General features: G+C 38.3%; 1 protein-coding gene and 1 long non-coding RNA gene across 2 annotated transcripts in view; both read right to left on the bottom strand.

Annotated features, from left to right (window-relative positions):
- The window catches only part of zswim7 (zinc finger, SWIM-type containing 7), an 18,380-nt gene extending 6,455 nt beyond the window's left edge, over positions 1 to 11,925 (bottom strand). The window contains exons 1-3 of the mRNA XM_074610383.1: positions 11,745 to 11,925; positions 9,393 to 9,414; positions 6,990 to 7,092 (exon numbers count right to left, since the gene is read on the bottom strand). Of these exons, the coding sequence (XP_074466484.1) occupies positions 6,990 to 7,092; positions 9,393 to 9,414; positions 11,745 to 11,826 (207 nt within the window). The 5' untranslated portion in view covers positions 11,827 to 11,925. The remainder of the gene's footprint in view (positions 1 to 6,989; positions 7,093 to 9,392; positions 9,415 to 11,744) is intronic.
- A 3,700-nt stretch (positions 11,926 to 15,625) lies between these two features.
- LOC141753146 (uncharacterized) lies at positions 15,626 to 16,185 on the bottom strand. The gene is made up of 2 exons (XR_012590397.1): positions 16,081 to 16,185; positions 15,626 to 16,025 (listed from the first exon to the last, which is right to left on the bottom strand). It is a non-coding gene; the product is annotated as an uncharacterized LOC141753146 (long non-coding RNA).
- Between the last annotated feature and the right edge of the window lie 357 nt (positions 16,186 to 16,542).

The following is a 16,542-nucleotide window of genomic DNA, read 5'->3' on the forward strand; positions in this document are numbered from 1 at the left end:
AGCTCTGGCTCCCGTCTCTGCCCGAAAATGCTGGCTCTCACGGGAATACTGTTCAGGAAGCAGCCATGAGCCAGAGAGCCAGGACTTTGGATGGCCTTCTGTCCAACTGCTTCCACACCACAAACAAGACTTCAGGGAAATTTAAAGCTCTGAGAAGTCGGACTTGAGATAACAACCCCTGTATCTGTAGTTCAGCATACTGTATGAAGTCTGTGGCTGATTAATACAGTATCAAAGAGCTTCAAGAACAGTCTGTCTCTTCTTGTGCGTGCTGATGAACTACATCAAGTGCTAAAAAGCCTTCTTCCCATGCCACATAAAGTTTGTTTTACATGCCCGTCAGGAGAATGGTTTTGCTAATCCCACTGGAAAATGGATAAAATACATTTGAGAGCTCGTTCAGCTGCCTCTCCTTACAACCAACACCACTCACATTAACACAGCATCATCACAACCACAACTTTCACCACCTTATCAAGTCTTTTTTTTCCTGTTGGCCACAGACGAACAAGATAACTGATGAGAAGCAATGTCAAACATGATCTGAGGAACAGAAAAAGTACTCGTAGCTGTAATTTTTTAATCTCCTGTATCCGGCAACTGTACTGTCGGGTGAAGATCAGTTATTTTAGTCTACAGCTGGCCTATTCAATTACTTTTTTTTAGAAGGGCCAGTTTTGAAAAACAATGAATTACCAAGAGGCTGGACATTTGTGTTTGATCTGCAGAGCTAGGAATGTAAATGTGAAAACAATACACATTTTTTAATCTTAGTAGGTTATTGTTTTACTAAACACAGTGTTGCATTTAACATTGTTCTATGTTTGACTCTCCTAAATTCACTCTGCTTAAAGAGCCTGGGTTAAAACTTTTCAACAAAATAAGTATTTATGTGCTCAACAAGACATAACTAATGAATGGTCTGATTAGCCTACTAGTAAAATGATGGTCTTCTCATAATCAGACAACGTAAACACCCATAAACCTAGAATGTTGGCAGGTTATTTATATCACTAGAATTACCGCCTCTCCTCCATCCAGTCAAGTTTACATCCATGTCTGTCCAAAATGTCGTCACTTCATCATTTTATCTTATTAGACATTAGTGTGAAATTGAGTTATGGCCAAAAACATGTTTTGTGATGTCACAGTGACCTTTGACCACCAAAGTTTAATCATTTCATCCTTGAGTCCAAATGGACGTTTGTGCCAAATTTGAAGATATTGCCTCCAGGGATTCCTGAGATATCGCGTTCACGAGAATGGACCGGATGTACGTATGGACATACGTATGGATGTATGTATCAACAGACAACCTGAAAACATAATTTCTCCGGCCACAGCCGTCGCAGAGGCATAAAACACGTATAAAAATGACTGTCTGTAACATTATCAATAACGTGAGTGGTAACGTTGATGAACGTGAATAAGCTCTCTTATTGGAAAAAACAAAATAAAAAATACTTTTTTCCATATTCATAAATGATCAAAGGGCTGGAATGAGGTCGTTAAAGGGCCAGATTCAACCCACAGCTCACCAATTGAATAGGCATGGTCTAAAGAGTATGATGTCAAAAGTCTTCAGATTGCTCGTTTGTTCAACCAACAGTCCAAAACCCAGAGATATTCAATTTACAGTTATACAAAACAGAGCAAATCCTCTCATTTGATGAAGCTGGTGCGGGCAAATGTTTGGCACCTTTGCCTGAATCTAATGATTAATTAATCAATTATTAAAATAGTTGAATAATGTCAATTAACTCAACTGTTTCAGCACTACTGTCCTCAACAGCAACCTCAATATTTTGTTGCGTAAAAGACTGAACACCGTCATCCACAGAGAGTTTGCTGACATGCAGTTGGAGCTTCATCAGCGTTGAGAATACATTACTCACTACTTCTGTTTCCCAACATCAACTATGAAAAGGTCACTGAACGTTATCAATGAGATAAGGTGAAAAATCCCACCAGTGAAATGCCATGCTCTCATGACTTATTCATTCCTTTTGAGGGAAGACTGGAGGAGACCAAATAACCTTGAAGACATGAGAAACTCAACTGTGCCCCACGGAAACAACATATTAACAGGAAATGACAAAAAAGGGGGGGAATTTGTTGATTTCTAAAACTATTTCAGCATCTCTGAGTCCAACTAGCACGCAAGTCATGATACTTCCAGTAAACTCAACACTCAATGTTCTCTAAGAAAATAGTTTTATTAATAAATATGGGTGTGATGATTTTCTGGAAACCATTTGAGGAAAATAATTTCTGCTTTGTTAACATTACTTTTTACGATGTGATGATAGAAATCTGCTCTCACATCCTCTCTACGTCACAAAGGGAATTCTTATGAACTCTTGATAAGAGCGGTGGGGTCTGTTTTTTAAAGTGAGTCACTTCTCCTCAGAATGTCGTCACTGCTTTCACTCTCTTCCAGATGTTTAACATCATTCGTCTAAACTCACAGTGCTGTCACAAGCTGCCCAAATATGGTCTACCCCTTAGGGGAAACATATAGCCTGACCCTCAGGTTGGCATCTACACCTCCTTTCCTCCAACATTTTAGTTCTTAAAAGTCAGAGACCTGCTATGATTACATTTAGCCAGAACTTAAATTATAATGCCGTGCCAGCCATGTTCTGGTTTTCAGATATTTAGGTGGGAAGAGTCCGGTTGGTTTTCATCAGCTGCTTACTGAAGCACTCACTGCCAAGTTTAACTCGAGAGAGTCAGAGAGCAGGGTAAGCTAAATATTTGTGGCATGGCTTTGAGACCGCATTTGAACAGACACTGTGTAAACTAAAGTCTCACCCAATGCATCACTAATGGTTAAAACATAAAACAGACCTGCCAAGATCACAGCAGCAACACTCACTACTGCTAATGCCACAAAATAAACCTCTTCCAAGATCTATGACAAAGAGAGAGAAGAACGTTACGGGATTATCAACACACTGTTTATGTTGTAAAACTTCCCCGTGAAGTCATGTGCATTACCGCATGAGGTAACGCTACTATGCCCAAACCTGTAACTGCAGGTCGATGGAAAAGCAACAGGAATGTTTAACTTGGACAAATCTGAGTAGCTCGACAGGAAAAACACTCTAATTACTCAAAGCTGTCCGTTATATTATGATCCATTACAGCCAACAATGCTGGGCTGTGTTAGTCTGAGATATTACAAATCTGCCCCTTGAAAACAACAAGTTATTATATTTTAATATTCTGGATTATTTAAAAGACATGTTCTGTTACATGTCGTCATACATTTGATAGACTGGATGATCTGCTGTAGGGTTTAATTTAAAGGAATAATTTGACATATTGGAAATGCCCTTAATCGCTTTCTTGATCTTCTTTTTCGATAAGAAGATCAATGCCACTCTCATATCAGTAAAGTAAATATGAAGCTACAGCCAGCGGCCGGCTTATTGTAGCATAAAGACTGCAAACAGGTTGAAACAGCTAGCCTTGCTCAGTCTGAAGTAGAGCTGCAACGATTAATCAATTAATCCATGAGTTGTCAACTATTTAATTATACGCCAACTATTTTTTTAAATTCTCTGATTCCAGCTTCTTAAATGTGAATATGTTCTGGTTTCTTTCTTCACACAAACAACTAATCGATTAATCAAGTAAATAATCGACAGATTAATCAACAATGAAGATAATAGTCAGTCTGAAGGTAACAAAATACTCCCAGCTCCATTAAAGATCACTACTTAACGCCTTATGTATAGTTTTTTTTTAATCCGTACAAAACCCCAAAGAGTACAAATGACAAGTTTATGGGCCCAGTTGCCAGGCAACTGGTGGAGACTCCAGGAAGTCACCGGGCCCGGCTGAGAAATAGGCCAGCGAAAAAAAAAACATTGCAAAACCACAACGTGTCGTTTTTACACTTCAAATACGGATTAAACAGACTACATATTACGTGTTAGTAAATTAGCTTTAGAAGTGCTGGTAGGTAGATTCTTTCATCAGACAGCGCCAGGCAAGCTGTTTATCCCACCATTAATCTACAGCTGTGTGTGAGTGGCAGCCTGCGCTTGTATGTGTGATTGTGATGAGTGATGTCTAAACTGAAGTGTTGCAGAGCAGCAAGTAAACAGCGAGACAATAAAGCTGAGTGTGAGAAATGTGTGACATTCCCACAGGTTCAGACACATGCAAAGAGTCTAACGAGCAAGACACACACTTCCTCTGAACACTAGAGTTTGCAAGATATTGCATCTAGCTAATTATTTATTTGTTCTCAACCTACAAAATAATGCCATGAAGCATTGCAAGCATTAAATGTCTGACAGACTAGGTCTGCCACTAACAAATATTTTCATAATTGATTAATCGGACAGTTTCAATTAATCGATGTCGACTGTCTTTGCCAAAAGTCACCTCTTTTAACTGCTTGTGAAACATATTTTATTTATCATTATATATGACAAAGACAAGAAGCAAATCCTCATGTTTAAGAAGCTGGAACCAGCAATAGCGATACATTGCAGATTAGTTTTCTTTGACCGACGAATCAATGCTGCTCTATGACTGACTGAATATACCGTTAAAACCTCAGTTAGTACAAACAAGATGTTTTTGGAATCACAGACCTCAATGTTTCAAAATGTAAATATCACAGAGCGCTAAACATATTTGGGAAATCTGACAAATTAATCAAATATAAGTTAAATGTATATGATGTGTGCTGTGAATGTTTCTTTTCAAAACAGAACAAAAACAGTCCATAAATCTCTTATTGTGCACCAGAGTTGTTCTCAGAGAATACAGAGATCAAGATGACATTTTTCCAGAAGATAAGAGAATAAAAATAGACTATCACATTATTACGCTCCAATACTTCTGGACCACAAATGTCAGGTGGCCTTGGGGTTAAATTAGTGAAACAGTTGAGACACCAACAATTGTCCCAACAGAACAGAGGCCGTGTCTTTATTTAGCTGCATTGTACTTTATAGTTCCTTTCATAAAAGCTGTTTTTGCAGGGGCCTGGAGGAGTTTACAGGAAATTTGGGCCACAATGACCGCAACCTCAGCGGACTGCCTTGTTTGTCCCATCGCGGGTCACTCTACGTCATACTGAGATTAACATTTAACTTTGAGGACAGGATGGCTCGGGTCAGTTCTCAGAGTACGGCATGTAATAGCATGTATTTTTAATTATTTTCAGTCCAAAACAAAACATGTTTAATTTATCATCATATAAGACGAAGACAAGAAGCAAATCCTCATGTATGAGAAGCTGGAATCAGCAACAGCAATACTGTAATAAACCAACACAAGCAATTAAAAGAGGTCACTCTGGGCAGTTGTGATGAGGTATTATAATATACTGTAATCCACTGAAGTATTAACAAAATGTCAAACATAAAACCAGAGCAAGTTACGTAACACCTTGTATCGTGATCTTAGAGAGTCACTGTAAGAATCCACCTCTCAGAGCCTCTATTATACAATTAGAAAATATCACATGCCAGGATTAGCTTGGCATTTAATTAGCACACAATAGTGTAGTGTGTATTTGTGTGGGCCATGCCGGGACTTGACTAATGGATGTGCCACAGGATGAAAAGGGTTCATTAAATCAAGATCTAACAACTGACAGAGGAATTGATTTCTGCTTTCTTTAAAACACCCTGAATCAAAACCTGCAGGCTAAAAAATACCAGATCCAAAACAAGTCACAGCTTTTCTTCAACAACTTAATCAACTCATGTCCTTTTTTACTTGGTGCAAAGCCATCGTGGTCCTGAACTGTGATCTAAAATGTTTTGACTCATGAAAGATCAGCTGATTGAGTGGATTTTGACAGAAAAGTGCCTTACAGGGCAGAAGATCATATCACAGTATATTTAGAGATACAACACTGCAAGTTGAGTTCTCAGTTCCAAAGAGCAAAACTATGATAACACTATTCATCTCGCTCAGAGGCCATCCTTACCATAACATCACTACTTTAGGAGCAATGGAAGTCATATGACGGCTGGCGGTATCACGGTTTTGCACTTTGCAGCTCACGTTACCGCAGCTTCACAAGCTTGTCAGAGGACTACGGTGGTCTTCAGGTAACGTAAAAACATGAAAGGCTCTCTCTGGAGCCAGGGTTTGGTTCATCTATTCTGGGCTACTGTAGAAACATGGCGGAGCAACATGGCCGACTCCGTGAAGAGGACCCGTTCCCAATGTAGATATGAAGGGCTCATTCTAAGCTAACGAAAACACAACGATTCTTAGTTTCAGGTGATTATACACTGATGAAAACATAGTTATGATTATTATATTCCATTTCTGCTAATAGATCCCCTGAAATGTTACACACTGTTCCTTTAAACTGATTATGTGCTCTTTTGGAGGGAAAACACAAGTGAAATATTTCACTTTGGAAAAACACAACATCAATAAACCCTGGGTTACCAGAAGACTACGTTAATATGCAATCGACGAGGTTTTGGGACAGAAAATCCTGACGTCCATTATTTGGATTCAGAGGGATGAGAATACTCCTGCTCACACTATTTATGCAGTGCCTACAAGTTTGAAATTGTTTTGCTGTGGGAAAATGTAGATATTGTGGTTAGGCTGTACTCGACTAAAGAAATTCTTAGTCGACTAGCACTCATGCGATTTTGTCAACTCATCGATTAGTTGATTTAATCGACAGATCTCTAAAACTAAGTTTCTCCACAAAAAAAAAATGACACAAAAGCACCTCTTTAAATCTTGTGTTTACCAGAGATATGGTGATAAGTTTCTTGTAAATAAGTCATTCAGCATGAAAAAAAAGCATTAAAAAAATGACTAATTGACTAAAGAAATCTTAGCCGACTAAGACCGAAATGGGGCAGGCCTATATTGTGGTAATGATGTAATGTTAGAATGCAAAACATTAAATCTGTAGTATATATATATATAAACTGTGCAAGTAGGGCTACTGTTTGTAACGGTTCAGAGTTGACAGAAGAATGACAAACCTGGAATGCTTTGCGTCCACTGGGTGACGACAGACAGGTGACTGAATGCTGGTCAACAAGGTCCAAAGCCTGCAGCGCACAAGGTCCGAAGACAAACTTCAGCCTGACAGAAACGAGGAAGAAAACGTTAGAGGCGTTTGAAACACGTACAGACATCCACAACATGTCCTGTACTTTTGCACTCGAGTTCACTTGAAAATGTGGTTTGTGCAAAACAATAAGTTATGCAGATAAAAAACATTTTATATGATATACATCAGAGGTGTGGACTCAAGTCATTTGGATTTGAGTCAGACTCAAGTCACAGATTTGATGACTTTAGACTCGACTTGAATAAATCAAAAACAGACTTGCAACTCGGACTTCAACACTAGTGACTCGTGATTTCACTTGGACTTGGCCTTTGGACTTGAAAACACTTGATACCGTCCCCCAAGCCCAAAGACTAAAAAGTACGTTATTTAACAAGTGTGCCACAAATAAATTCAATTCCCTTAATTTCCTGAATCAACTAACGTTAATGCTATTCATTCCCAGCATTATTACTTTGTTGCTAAATTGGCATTACATTTGGTGATTAGGAGATTATGACTTGTTTAAGACTCAAAACTCAAAGTTTAGGACTTGGGACTTGCCTGTCTTGACTTGGAACTTGAGTGCAAAGACTCGAGAGTTACTTGGGACTTGCAAAACACTGACTTGGTCCCACCTCTGGTAGATATACAGAAACTGCTGAGTAGATGTTTAGAGAAAAGACCAATTTATTTATGAACACACTAGTCTGTGTGTGTCTGTGTGTGTGTGTGTGTGTGTGTGTGTGTGTGTGTGTGTGTGTGTGTGTGTGTGTGTGTGTGTGAGCGCCTGTGGTGGAGCTTCTCATCAATTACATTTGTTTTGTCAGCCCCCTGTGGGCTGTGGACTTTTGGTAGAAGAACCAGCATATCTGCCTCTTTTACAGTCACTTTTTCACTGTCTGTCTGGAGTAAAGTGAATTTTAAGGGACTAACACCAACACCTTATGTTTAAAGTTCATGCCTCAGATGGCAAAAATATTAAATATTATTCAGTTTGTAGTGCTTGAAGTATTTAAATGTGAACATCAGGCATTTACTGAAAATACACTACCGAACTAAAGAGGTGTGATAATCCAAGGTGTCGCTGTTTTGTAACAGCGTCAGTCTTTTATCCTTTACTAAAACTATGACTGGTTTGAAATCAAAATATATTTGCTAAGAATATAATTTTATGGCAAAAGGCTGCAAAATACCATGTAAGCATACTTAACTATAAAGCAAGAAATCTCTGTCTGTCTATCTGTCTCTCCGCATGTCCTTCGCATATCTCAAGAACCGCTCATCCGATTTACTTCACACTTGGCGGGTGTATTGCTAGGGGCCCAAGGGAGTGCAGAGTCAAATGTGGTGCAATTTGGCCAAATGGTGGCGCTATAACAATGAACTCAAGTCTCAAGTCTAAAATGAATTCCAGGATTTTGTGGGTCCAGACAAATCTATCCACATAAACCACGCCCATTTGCGTCTAGATTGATTTCCCCCCCATTTTGAATTGTGTCCAAATCAGATTTTTCGCTGCTCCTTCTACACATTTTGAGCAATCGTCACAAAATTTGATACAAAACATCTCTGGACCAAGCCGAAAAAAGTTGACCATGACAAATTTGGTGCCATTTGGCCAATAGGTGGCGCTATAGCAAGCAGCATCATCTAACATCATCATGTATATATGAGGGGCACACGCTCCGGATGGGCACAGGCTCTGAACGGGCACTGCACTAGTCATATAGATGTTTCATGCAACAAACAGTGATCCCCTGATGCATTACATCAGACAAAACTTCAATCACTCAACCGTTCGTTTTTCAATTTAAATTTTTCCTATGAGGCAGAAAAGAGAAACCAGGAGGTAAATATAAAAATAGAACGATGTCTGCTAGGGAATAACCACAGAGTATGATGAAGAGCCCCTGAACCAGAGGCTTCCTGACAAACAGACAGGATGTGGCTGTGTTGACCCAGACAGTGAGCACCCCTTCATTCTCAGTAAACTCAAGCCACTATGCCAGGAAATGCCTCAGTAAAGACACAAAGCAGCATCATGACATTGTGTCTCAGTGCTATGTCACTTTGGTAAATCCAGACGGTAAAAAACACCTCCCCGACCTCCTCAGTGTGGTTTCTGCACTTCACACCCACTCAGATTCAGCCATGTGCAGACCTTTTTTAGTTGAATCATAACTCAAACAGGGGAGGAGAACTACACATATGGATAGCCTTGAAGTCAATAACAAGTATGCAAAATAATGTAACTTGTGGCAGATTTAGTGATACACATCTGTGATGGAAATGAATGAGTAATAAGGGGAATAATAAGATTGATACTTACGCAATAAGCAGGTCGTCAGGAACTGCAAAAAAAGAGCATGCATTTACAAAAAAAATCAATTCCACAGATTCAGAAGTGATGAAACTTTAAAAACATTTTTTTTATCCATTTCTATCTAGTATCTGGAATCTGCTTAGAAGACAAGTCCACAATTTACTGCAGAGTAGCAACCACTTTGCTTTGTCTTGATGTTGAGGTAAAGATACTATATTTAGACACACAGACAGAACCTTTACTGCTTGTGTATACTTGTTTAGCTTGACTTTGTTTTATAAAAAATGTTTATGAGCCACTTGAGAACTATGCCCAGACATGAGTGCTTGGCATTTTCTCCTGACACATTATTATATTCTACACTGCATTTTAATACAAAGCACTGCACAATTCATTCCATTCAACTTCACATTTACAACTTTACATATTTTTACATTGTGGTAATGCTACTTTTTGGTAAAGGATCTGGCTACTTTTCTATCCACTCCCAGTGATACAGCAACAGTCTGGCGGGCAGAGAGGAAAGCTGATGGCCAAACAGTTGCGGGTTCAAGTTTAATGACTGTTTCAGATAATACGGGTAAATAAAAAGGGACAACTGCTGAGATGGCATTGGGCCTGTGTCAAGTATGTAAACCTGCAGTATTTTTAAGTCCCTAGGCATGACTTTAATATTCAAATTAAACCAGCTCTTCCCAAAGCCAAAGCTTATGTGCTCTTCTGTTTGGTAGGTTAAAAAATGGCCACGTACAAATAAACCACAACCACTGACTAGTGGTAGTAAAAGTCCACTCAGGCATACCGAGCAACATTGGGATTTAGGGCTTGGCGGGAGGTAATCCTTTATGGACAATATACACAAAACCTTGTTGTAGGTTTTTTTGTGGCATAACATTCAAATATTGTATGTCTTGTCAGATGAAAGCAGATCAGGGACAACTGTGTTATATGTAAATAATGTTCAAGAACTGTAATGTTGTCTGTTAATTTGAGAGCCTGGTGATGAAGATGGGTAAGAAATGTGAATGATGTCAGTCTCATCACGTTGGAAATGTTGTTCATAATACTACCAAGTACCACTAGGCCTTTTTTCATGGCAACTAATAACATAAATGATGGCTCAGATCCATCCGAGTGTCCCAGTGACTGAGCCAGCATGCACAATAAAAAAATTTCACAACACAGGTGTAAATAATATTTTTGGGTCACATGAACAGAACAGAACCATTGTTAATATTATTATTATTACCACCTGAGCCTTTCCAACTATGACAAGTCAAAATGTCTGCTGTGAAAAAGGCCTATATCAGGACCAGGGTCTGGAAGTAACCTTTTTCCTCACCTGCCACTGTGGCAGGTCACTGAACATGTCTACCGACCACTAAATTTTTTTGCCTGCCACTTCTGAAATCTAGGTAGAACGCTTTAAAATTGTAAACACTGAGTCAGAGGTACCAGACTGAAGAATTATGGAATATATCATGTAACCTTAACCCTTGACTATATTTGGTAACACTTCATTTTACAGGTCTGCAAATTTCATGGTAATTAGGTGATAATTAACAAGTTACCTATTTGAAATTTCTTTGGAATTACTGCCCAATATTTACCTCAAAATGTATCAAAAAATGACTTTATTATAAACATAATTGAATAATGTAGTAATTTTTTTTTATAAATGTTGAGGTAAATATTGGGGTAATTTGGCAGTAATTCCAAAGAAATACTTGCTAATTATGACCTAATTACCATGAAATTTGTGGACCTGTAAAATTAAGTGTTACCCTATATTTAATTTAGGCTTCAGAATTGCTTTTTAAAAATAAGATTTCTTAATATAATGAAAACCTGTCTACCATGGTGGCAGGTGACCTGAAAACACCTGCCACAGCCAACATTAACCTTGTTATTTGGCAGGTAGCAGGTGCTAATTTCATTCCCTGATTAGGACCCTGGAAGTGATCACCTAAATGGAAGATCAATTGTTGATTGTATTAATTACACCAGTAGTTTCCCTGCTGTGAAAAAGGTCTATCTTTTCAGGTGTGTCAGCCTATACTAGTTTATAGTAACAGAAGTGTGCTGCCTAGAGTAGAAGTGTGTTACAGCAGCGCCCCCTACAGCCCAAATATGACATCACATCGTTGTAAAACGCTGGAACAACATTTAATCAGTTACCAAATGCTACATTAACGTTACTATAAATCATTGTATGAACAATTGCGTTGTAATTAATAGAAAAGAGAAGGACACGTTTGCTCAGAAAGTCACCTGAGTTGGTCGCATCCTGCTACATTAGCATGTGAATGCTAAAGCTACTTCTCCATTAAAACTGTCAACAGGTCAACTGTCACTTACTTTGGGACGTTTCCTGGTATGTTTTTTGAATATCTCTGAAAAGCTGTTCGGCCACTGCAGGTAGAAATGAACGCATTTTCATCAGTTCTGTTTGAACCTCATGGATGTATTCAGAGAGCTAAACCTCAATGTTTCCGGAAGTCAACGACTCCGGTAGCCAATAAGGTGACACCAAAATATTACAGCTTCCGGCTCGACTGTTTGATTTCCCTTCAAAATAAAAGGCCTGACCCCATATCCTCCTGAGACCCAGCCCATTGACATGTGTCCTCTGTAGTGGACATTTTGTCCACATGCATATCCTCTTACTCTTTTCACCTACTCTATCAACCCCTGGTGTATTGTAAAGAGGACATCATGGGCTTTCCAGTGATATGGCATGTGTTTTGTTTTTTTAATCAATTTGAATGTATTCTTGGTTTAATATCACTCTACAGCCATAATCTGTTCATTTTGTTTTGTCTTTTCCCACTGAAATAGTCCTGTAGTCCACTACAGTGGACAATAAAAATAAAGTTTGACAAGCCTTAATTGTTAAGATTTTCTTTTTAACCCTAAATAGGAAGGAAATCACAAAAATAAGTAATTGGAAGAGACTTTTTTTTAACTCGGTTCCCAGGAGGTCATTACATATAATTCAAAAACTTATACTTAGTTTTTTTTATTTATTTATTATTATTTTTAATTTACTTATCTTTTTGTCCTTTTGGTCCTTTGCTGGGAGACCCCTGAGATTTAAAACCTTGCTAAACGGATGAGGTGGAGATTATTTTCTTGTTCCTGCTGCCACAGAGTCATTTAAAACAATAAATAAAAATAAATAAATAAAATAATCTCCTTTAGGCATGTGTATGTGAAAGACAAGACAGTTCCAGACAAATGTAGTCTATATATTCTTGCCAATTTCAGAAAAATGAAATCAATTCTCAATGCTTAGGTTTTGTGACTTTCCAACAGTCAGTCTGAATTGGGGGTGCAGAGAAAAAGGCCAGAATGATATTTAATAGTTATTAACAAAATTCAATGCAACTTTTTTTTAATAATATTTGCTCCAATCTTGCCTTCTTCAGCTTTAAATAACTACACTAAAATTATTCCTGTTATTATTGTTTATGGCCAATCATTGCCACGACGAAACACTGCCGTCTCGCGGTGACTACGAGCAACCACACCTCTGTGGACAAGTTGTATTTTGAAATGATTTACCAGAAGTATGAGTTTGCTATAATGTATGGACGGATCCTGCCAAAATAAAAATAAATAAATAAACATGTAATTGAATGTAGAAAAAATAAAATAAATGGAGCCATCAATGAATTGGTAAAATGCGAGATAAATTGATATTTCAGTTTTAATTGGCTTCTTTATTTATCTTAGTATTACTTCCTTTATTCATTTACTCTTCTGTTTGATTTTATACATTTTTAAATGCATATAATTACTATTGCATTTATTTGTATTTATTTATTTATTTTGAATTTATTTATTTTTGCAATTATTTTTGGAAAAATTAGCCCCCTCATTTGCATAATAAGGTAGAAATCATAAAGAAATTTATAAAGAAATGTATAAAGAAATGTATAAAGAAAAAGAATACAGTAATAAATAAGTCTGGGGAAATAACTCGTGCAGTAATACATAAATGTAATAAATACATACATTTAAAGACAAATAAATAAATACATGAATACAAAAATAAATAAATCAATTAAAACAATTGTAAAAAGAAATTCCTGAATACATAGAAGGGGAAATTAAACTCAAGAGTAAATAAATAGCAGGATTAATACAAAGATAAATAAAGTTTAAAAGAGAACTAATTAAAACAAAAATATAAATTGATGTCAAATTTTATCAACTCATTAATGGCTATATTTCGTTTTAATATTATTTTTTTCTACATTTAATTATGATTTTTATATTATTATTATTATTATTTATTGAGTCATTTATTTATTGATTAATTGATTTTAGATTTTGGCAGGTTCCGTCCTCCATAGGCTACCTACACAGATTATTTCCTACAGGTGGTGAAAGAAATGGCCTGTGTGTCCTAGAATATCACAGGCAGCACAGAGAAGCACAGAAAACCCCCCTCACCCAAGATGTTAGTAATATCAGCATGTATAATATCAGCATCTATGATATCTGCAACGTTATTACAAAAAGTTTGATATATAGGTAAAGCTTGACTCATGCAGAACTGTGTCAATAGAACATTTTCTGCATACATGTGGATCACCTTACACTCGTTTTTGATTTACTTTTCTCTGAACAATTATTGCTGTAACAAAATAACATATTCTTATCCAAAGCATCCATCTGCCACATAGCCTGATTTAGCAGCTGTCATAAAGTCACACAGTCTTTGCTTTGATTTTACTGATTTTACTTTACTTTTATTTCCTGGCAATTTCTTCCCATTACTACGTAATTAACAGGCCGTTAATTGCAGTGCATGCAGTGTGTGCGTTTTCAATACAAGTTGAAGTACAAACATGTCTTTCTTTATGAATTGATAAAGTTGTTGCATCAAGTTACATTTCCATGCTGTGCTCAATACTGCCTCTATTGTAGCCTAAATACTGTGTGTAATCTGGCTGCTTACATGATGCATAAAGTAATAATCCTCAAAAAATGTATTTGAGACAGAACAATTAAAAAAAATAAAAAACGCTCTGACAGAAATAAATAAAAGGTTTTGGGCCTTGAGCAGTTGGGAGTTTAGTGCCCTTGAGCAAGGCACCAAACCCCCAACTGCTCGGGGCGCCAACAGCCCAAGCTACCAACCCCCCGAGCGGTTGGGGGTTTGGTGCCCTTGAGTAAGGTACCAAACCCCCAACTGCTCGGGGGGGTTGGAGCCTTGGGCTGCCCCCCCTCGCCTCTGAACCCCTGAATATCGCCTGGAGCCTACCTGCCAGTGGAGCTGTCGCCCATGCCTAGCATGTAGACTCTGAAACAATGGCTGTGGACGGTCGCCTTCCTCCCAGTGAAGCACTATATGTCTCCATGTCTGGCAGTTTCGCCACGGATCCTCTGTTCAACCTTTCGGGTTGAACAGAGGAACTTGCCCGTGGCGAGGTAGACGTGGTGTGCTTCCAGGTCACAAACCTTGTCTCTGGCGTCTGACAGATGTTCAGAGTTTAGAGATTAGAGAAAATAGGTCCTATAAGTAAACTTTTTGGTAAGCACACATGACGTCACACATGACGTCACAGATGACATGGAACATAAGCCCCGCCCAATAATTTGTAGTACTGCCACCCTTCTCTGTGACGTCGTACATGACATCACGGAAGATAAGAATCCCCACAAGAATCGTGACGTCAGTTTCAGTCAAATGATAAAGTTTGTGATGCCTTATTATGGTTTTTGTAGTGAAATGAGAAGGTATCGTACAGATAACTCCTCATTTCAACTTCACCAATCAGCCGCTCCTCGTCCATTGACATGATTTCATGGCGAGTGACAGAAATAAAAAGAAACAGCTGGGCGTCTGACAAATGTTCAGCTTAAAACAGCGTGCCACGTCGCATGCACGGCCAGGACATTCCAATTAAAAAGGACATGGTTCTAAAGCAGTGTTGTTAATGACTTTGCGGAGCACAAGACCTGTAGGATAAACTTCTAATGGATGAGTACTGGTTTCTTTTTGTTATTATTTTTTTGTTATTATTATTATTATGGGATCAGGGATTTAAATCTATAGCACTGTACACCAGTTCAGGTTGTTAAATTAGCGTTGATAAATTTGGCATTTAGGCTGCTGTCCGTGGTGCTGATCACAGGCTGGTTTGCAGTGTGGGAGTTGCATGGTGCAAGATTTTAGTAATATCAGCATGATATCTCTGCTTTTAGCACACTTTGCCAGATGTGTAACGTTATTACAAAAAGTTGTATATATAGGTAAAGCTTGACTCATGCAGAACTGTGTCAATACTTGAACATTTTCTGCATACATGTGGATCACCTTACACCCGCTTTTTATTTACTTTTCTCTGAAAACTTTATGAATTGATAAAGTTGTCACAGAGAGAGAGAGAGAGAGAGAGGAGAGAGAAAGAAAGAAAGCGAGAGAAAACGAGGAGAGAGAGAGAGAGAAAGAAAGAAAGAGAGAGAAAGAGAGAGAGAGAGAGAGAGAAACAAACAAACAAACACACACACAAACAGACAAACAGACAAACAAACAAATACTAACACTAACTCTAACACAAACACTAACAAACAAACAAACAAACCAACAAACTAACTAACAAGCAAACAAACTAACTAACAAACTAACTAACAAACTAACTAACTAACAACAAACTAACAAACAAACTAACTAACTAACAACAAACAAAAAAACTCTGGAACCTCCCCCCCAAGCCTGTGTTGGGACGCGCCCTAGAGCAGGTCGCAGAGCATCCAACACAGACTTGGGGGCATTCCCAGAGCCCGTCCTCTCTTTGAGAGAGAGGATGTTAACGGAAGGTGGAAATCAGGGTCTATAAGTAAACTCTGTTCCGGACGCCAATGACGTCACACATGACATCACGGAACTGAATGTGGAAAGCGGCGTCTATGTAACCTAGGTTACGGATGCCAATGACGTCACACATGACATCACGGAACAGAATGTGGAGAGCGGCGTCTATGTAACCAAGGTTACGGATGCCAATGACGTCACACATGACATCACGGAACAGAATGTGGAAAGCGGCGTCTATGTAACCTAGGTTACGGATGCCAATGACGTCACACATGACATCACGGAACAGAATGTGGAAAGCGGCGTCTATGTAACCTAGGTTACGGA

The sequence above is a fragment of the Sebastes fasciatus genome, chromosome 16, assembly GCF_043250625.1.
Source record: "Sebastes fasciatus isolate fSebFas1 chromosome 16, fSebFas1.pri, whole genome shotgun sequence".
Lineage (NCBI taxonomy): Eukaryota > Metazoa > Chordata > Actinopteri > Perciformes > Sebastidae > Sebastes > Sebastes fasciatus.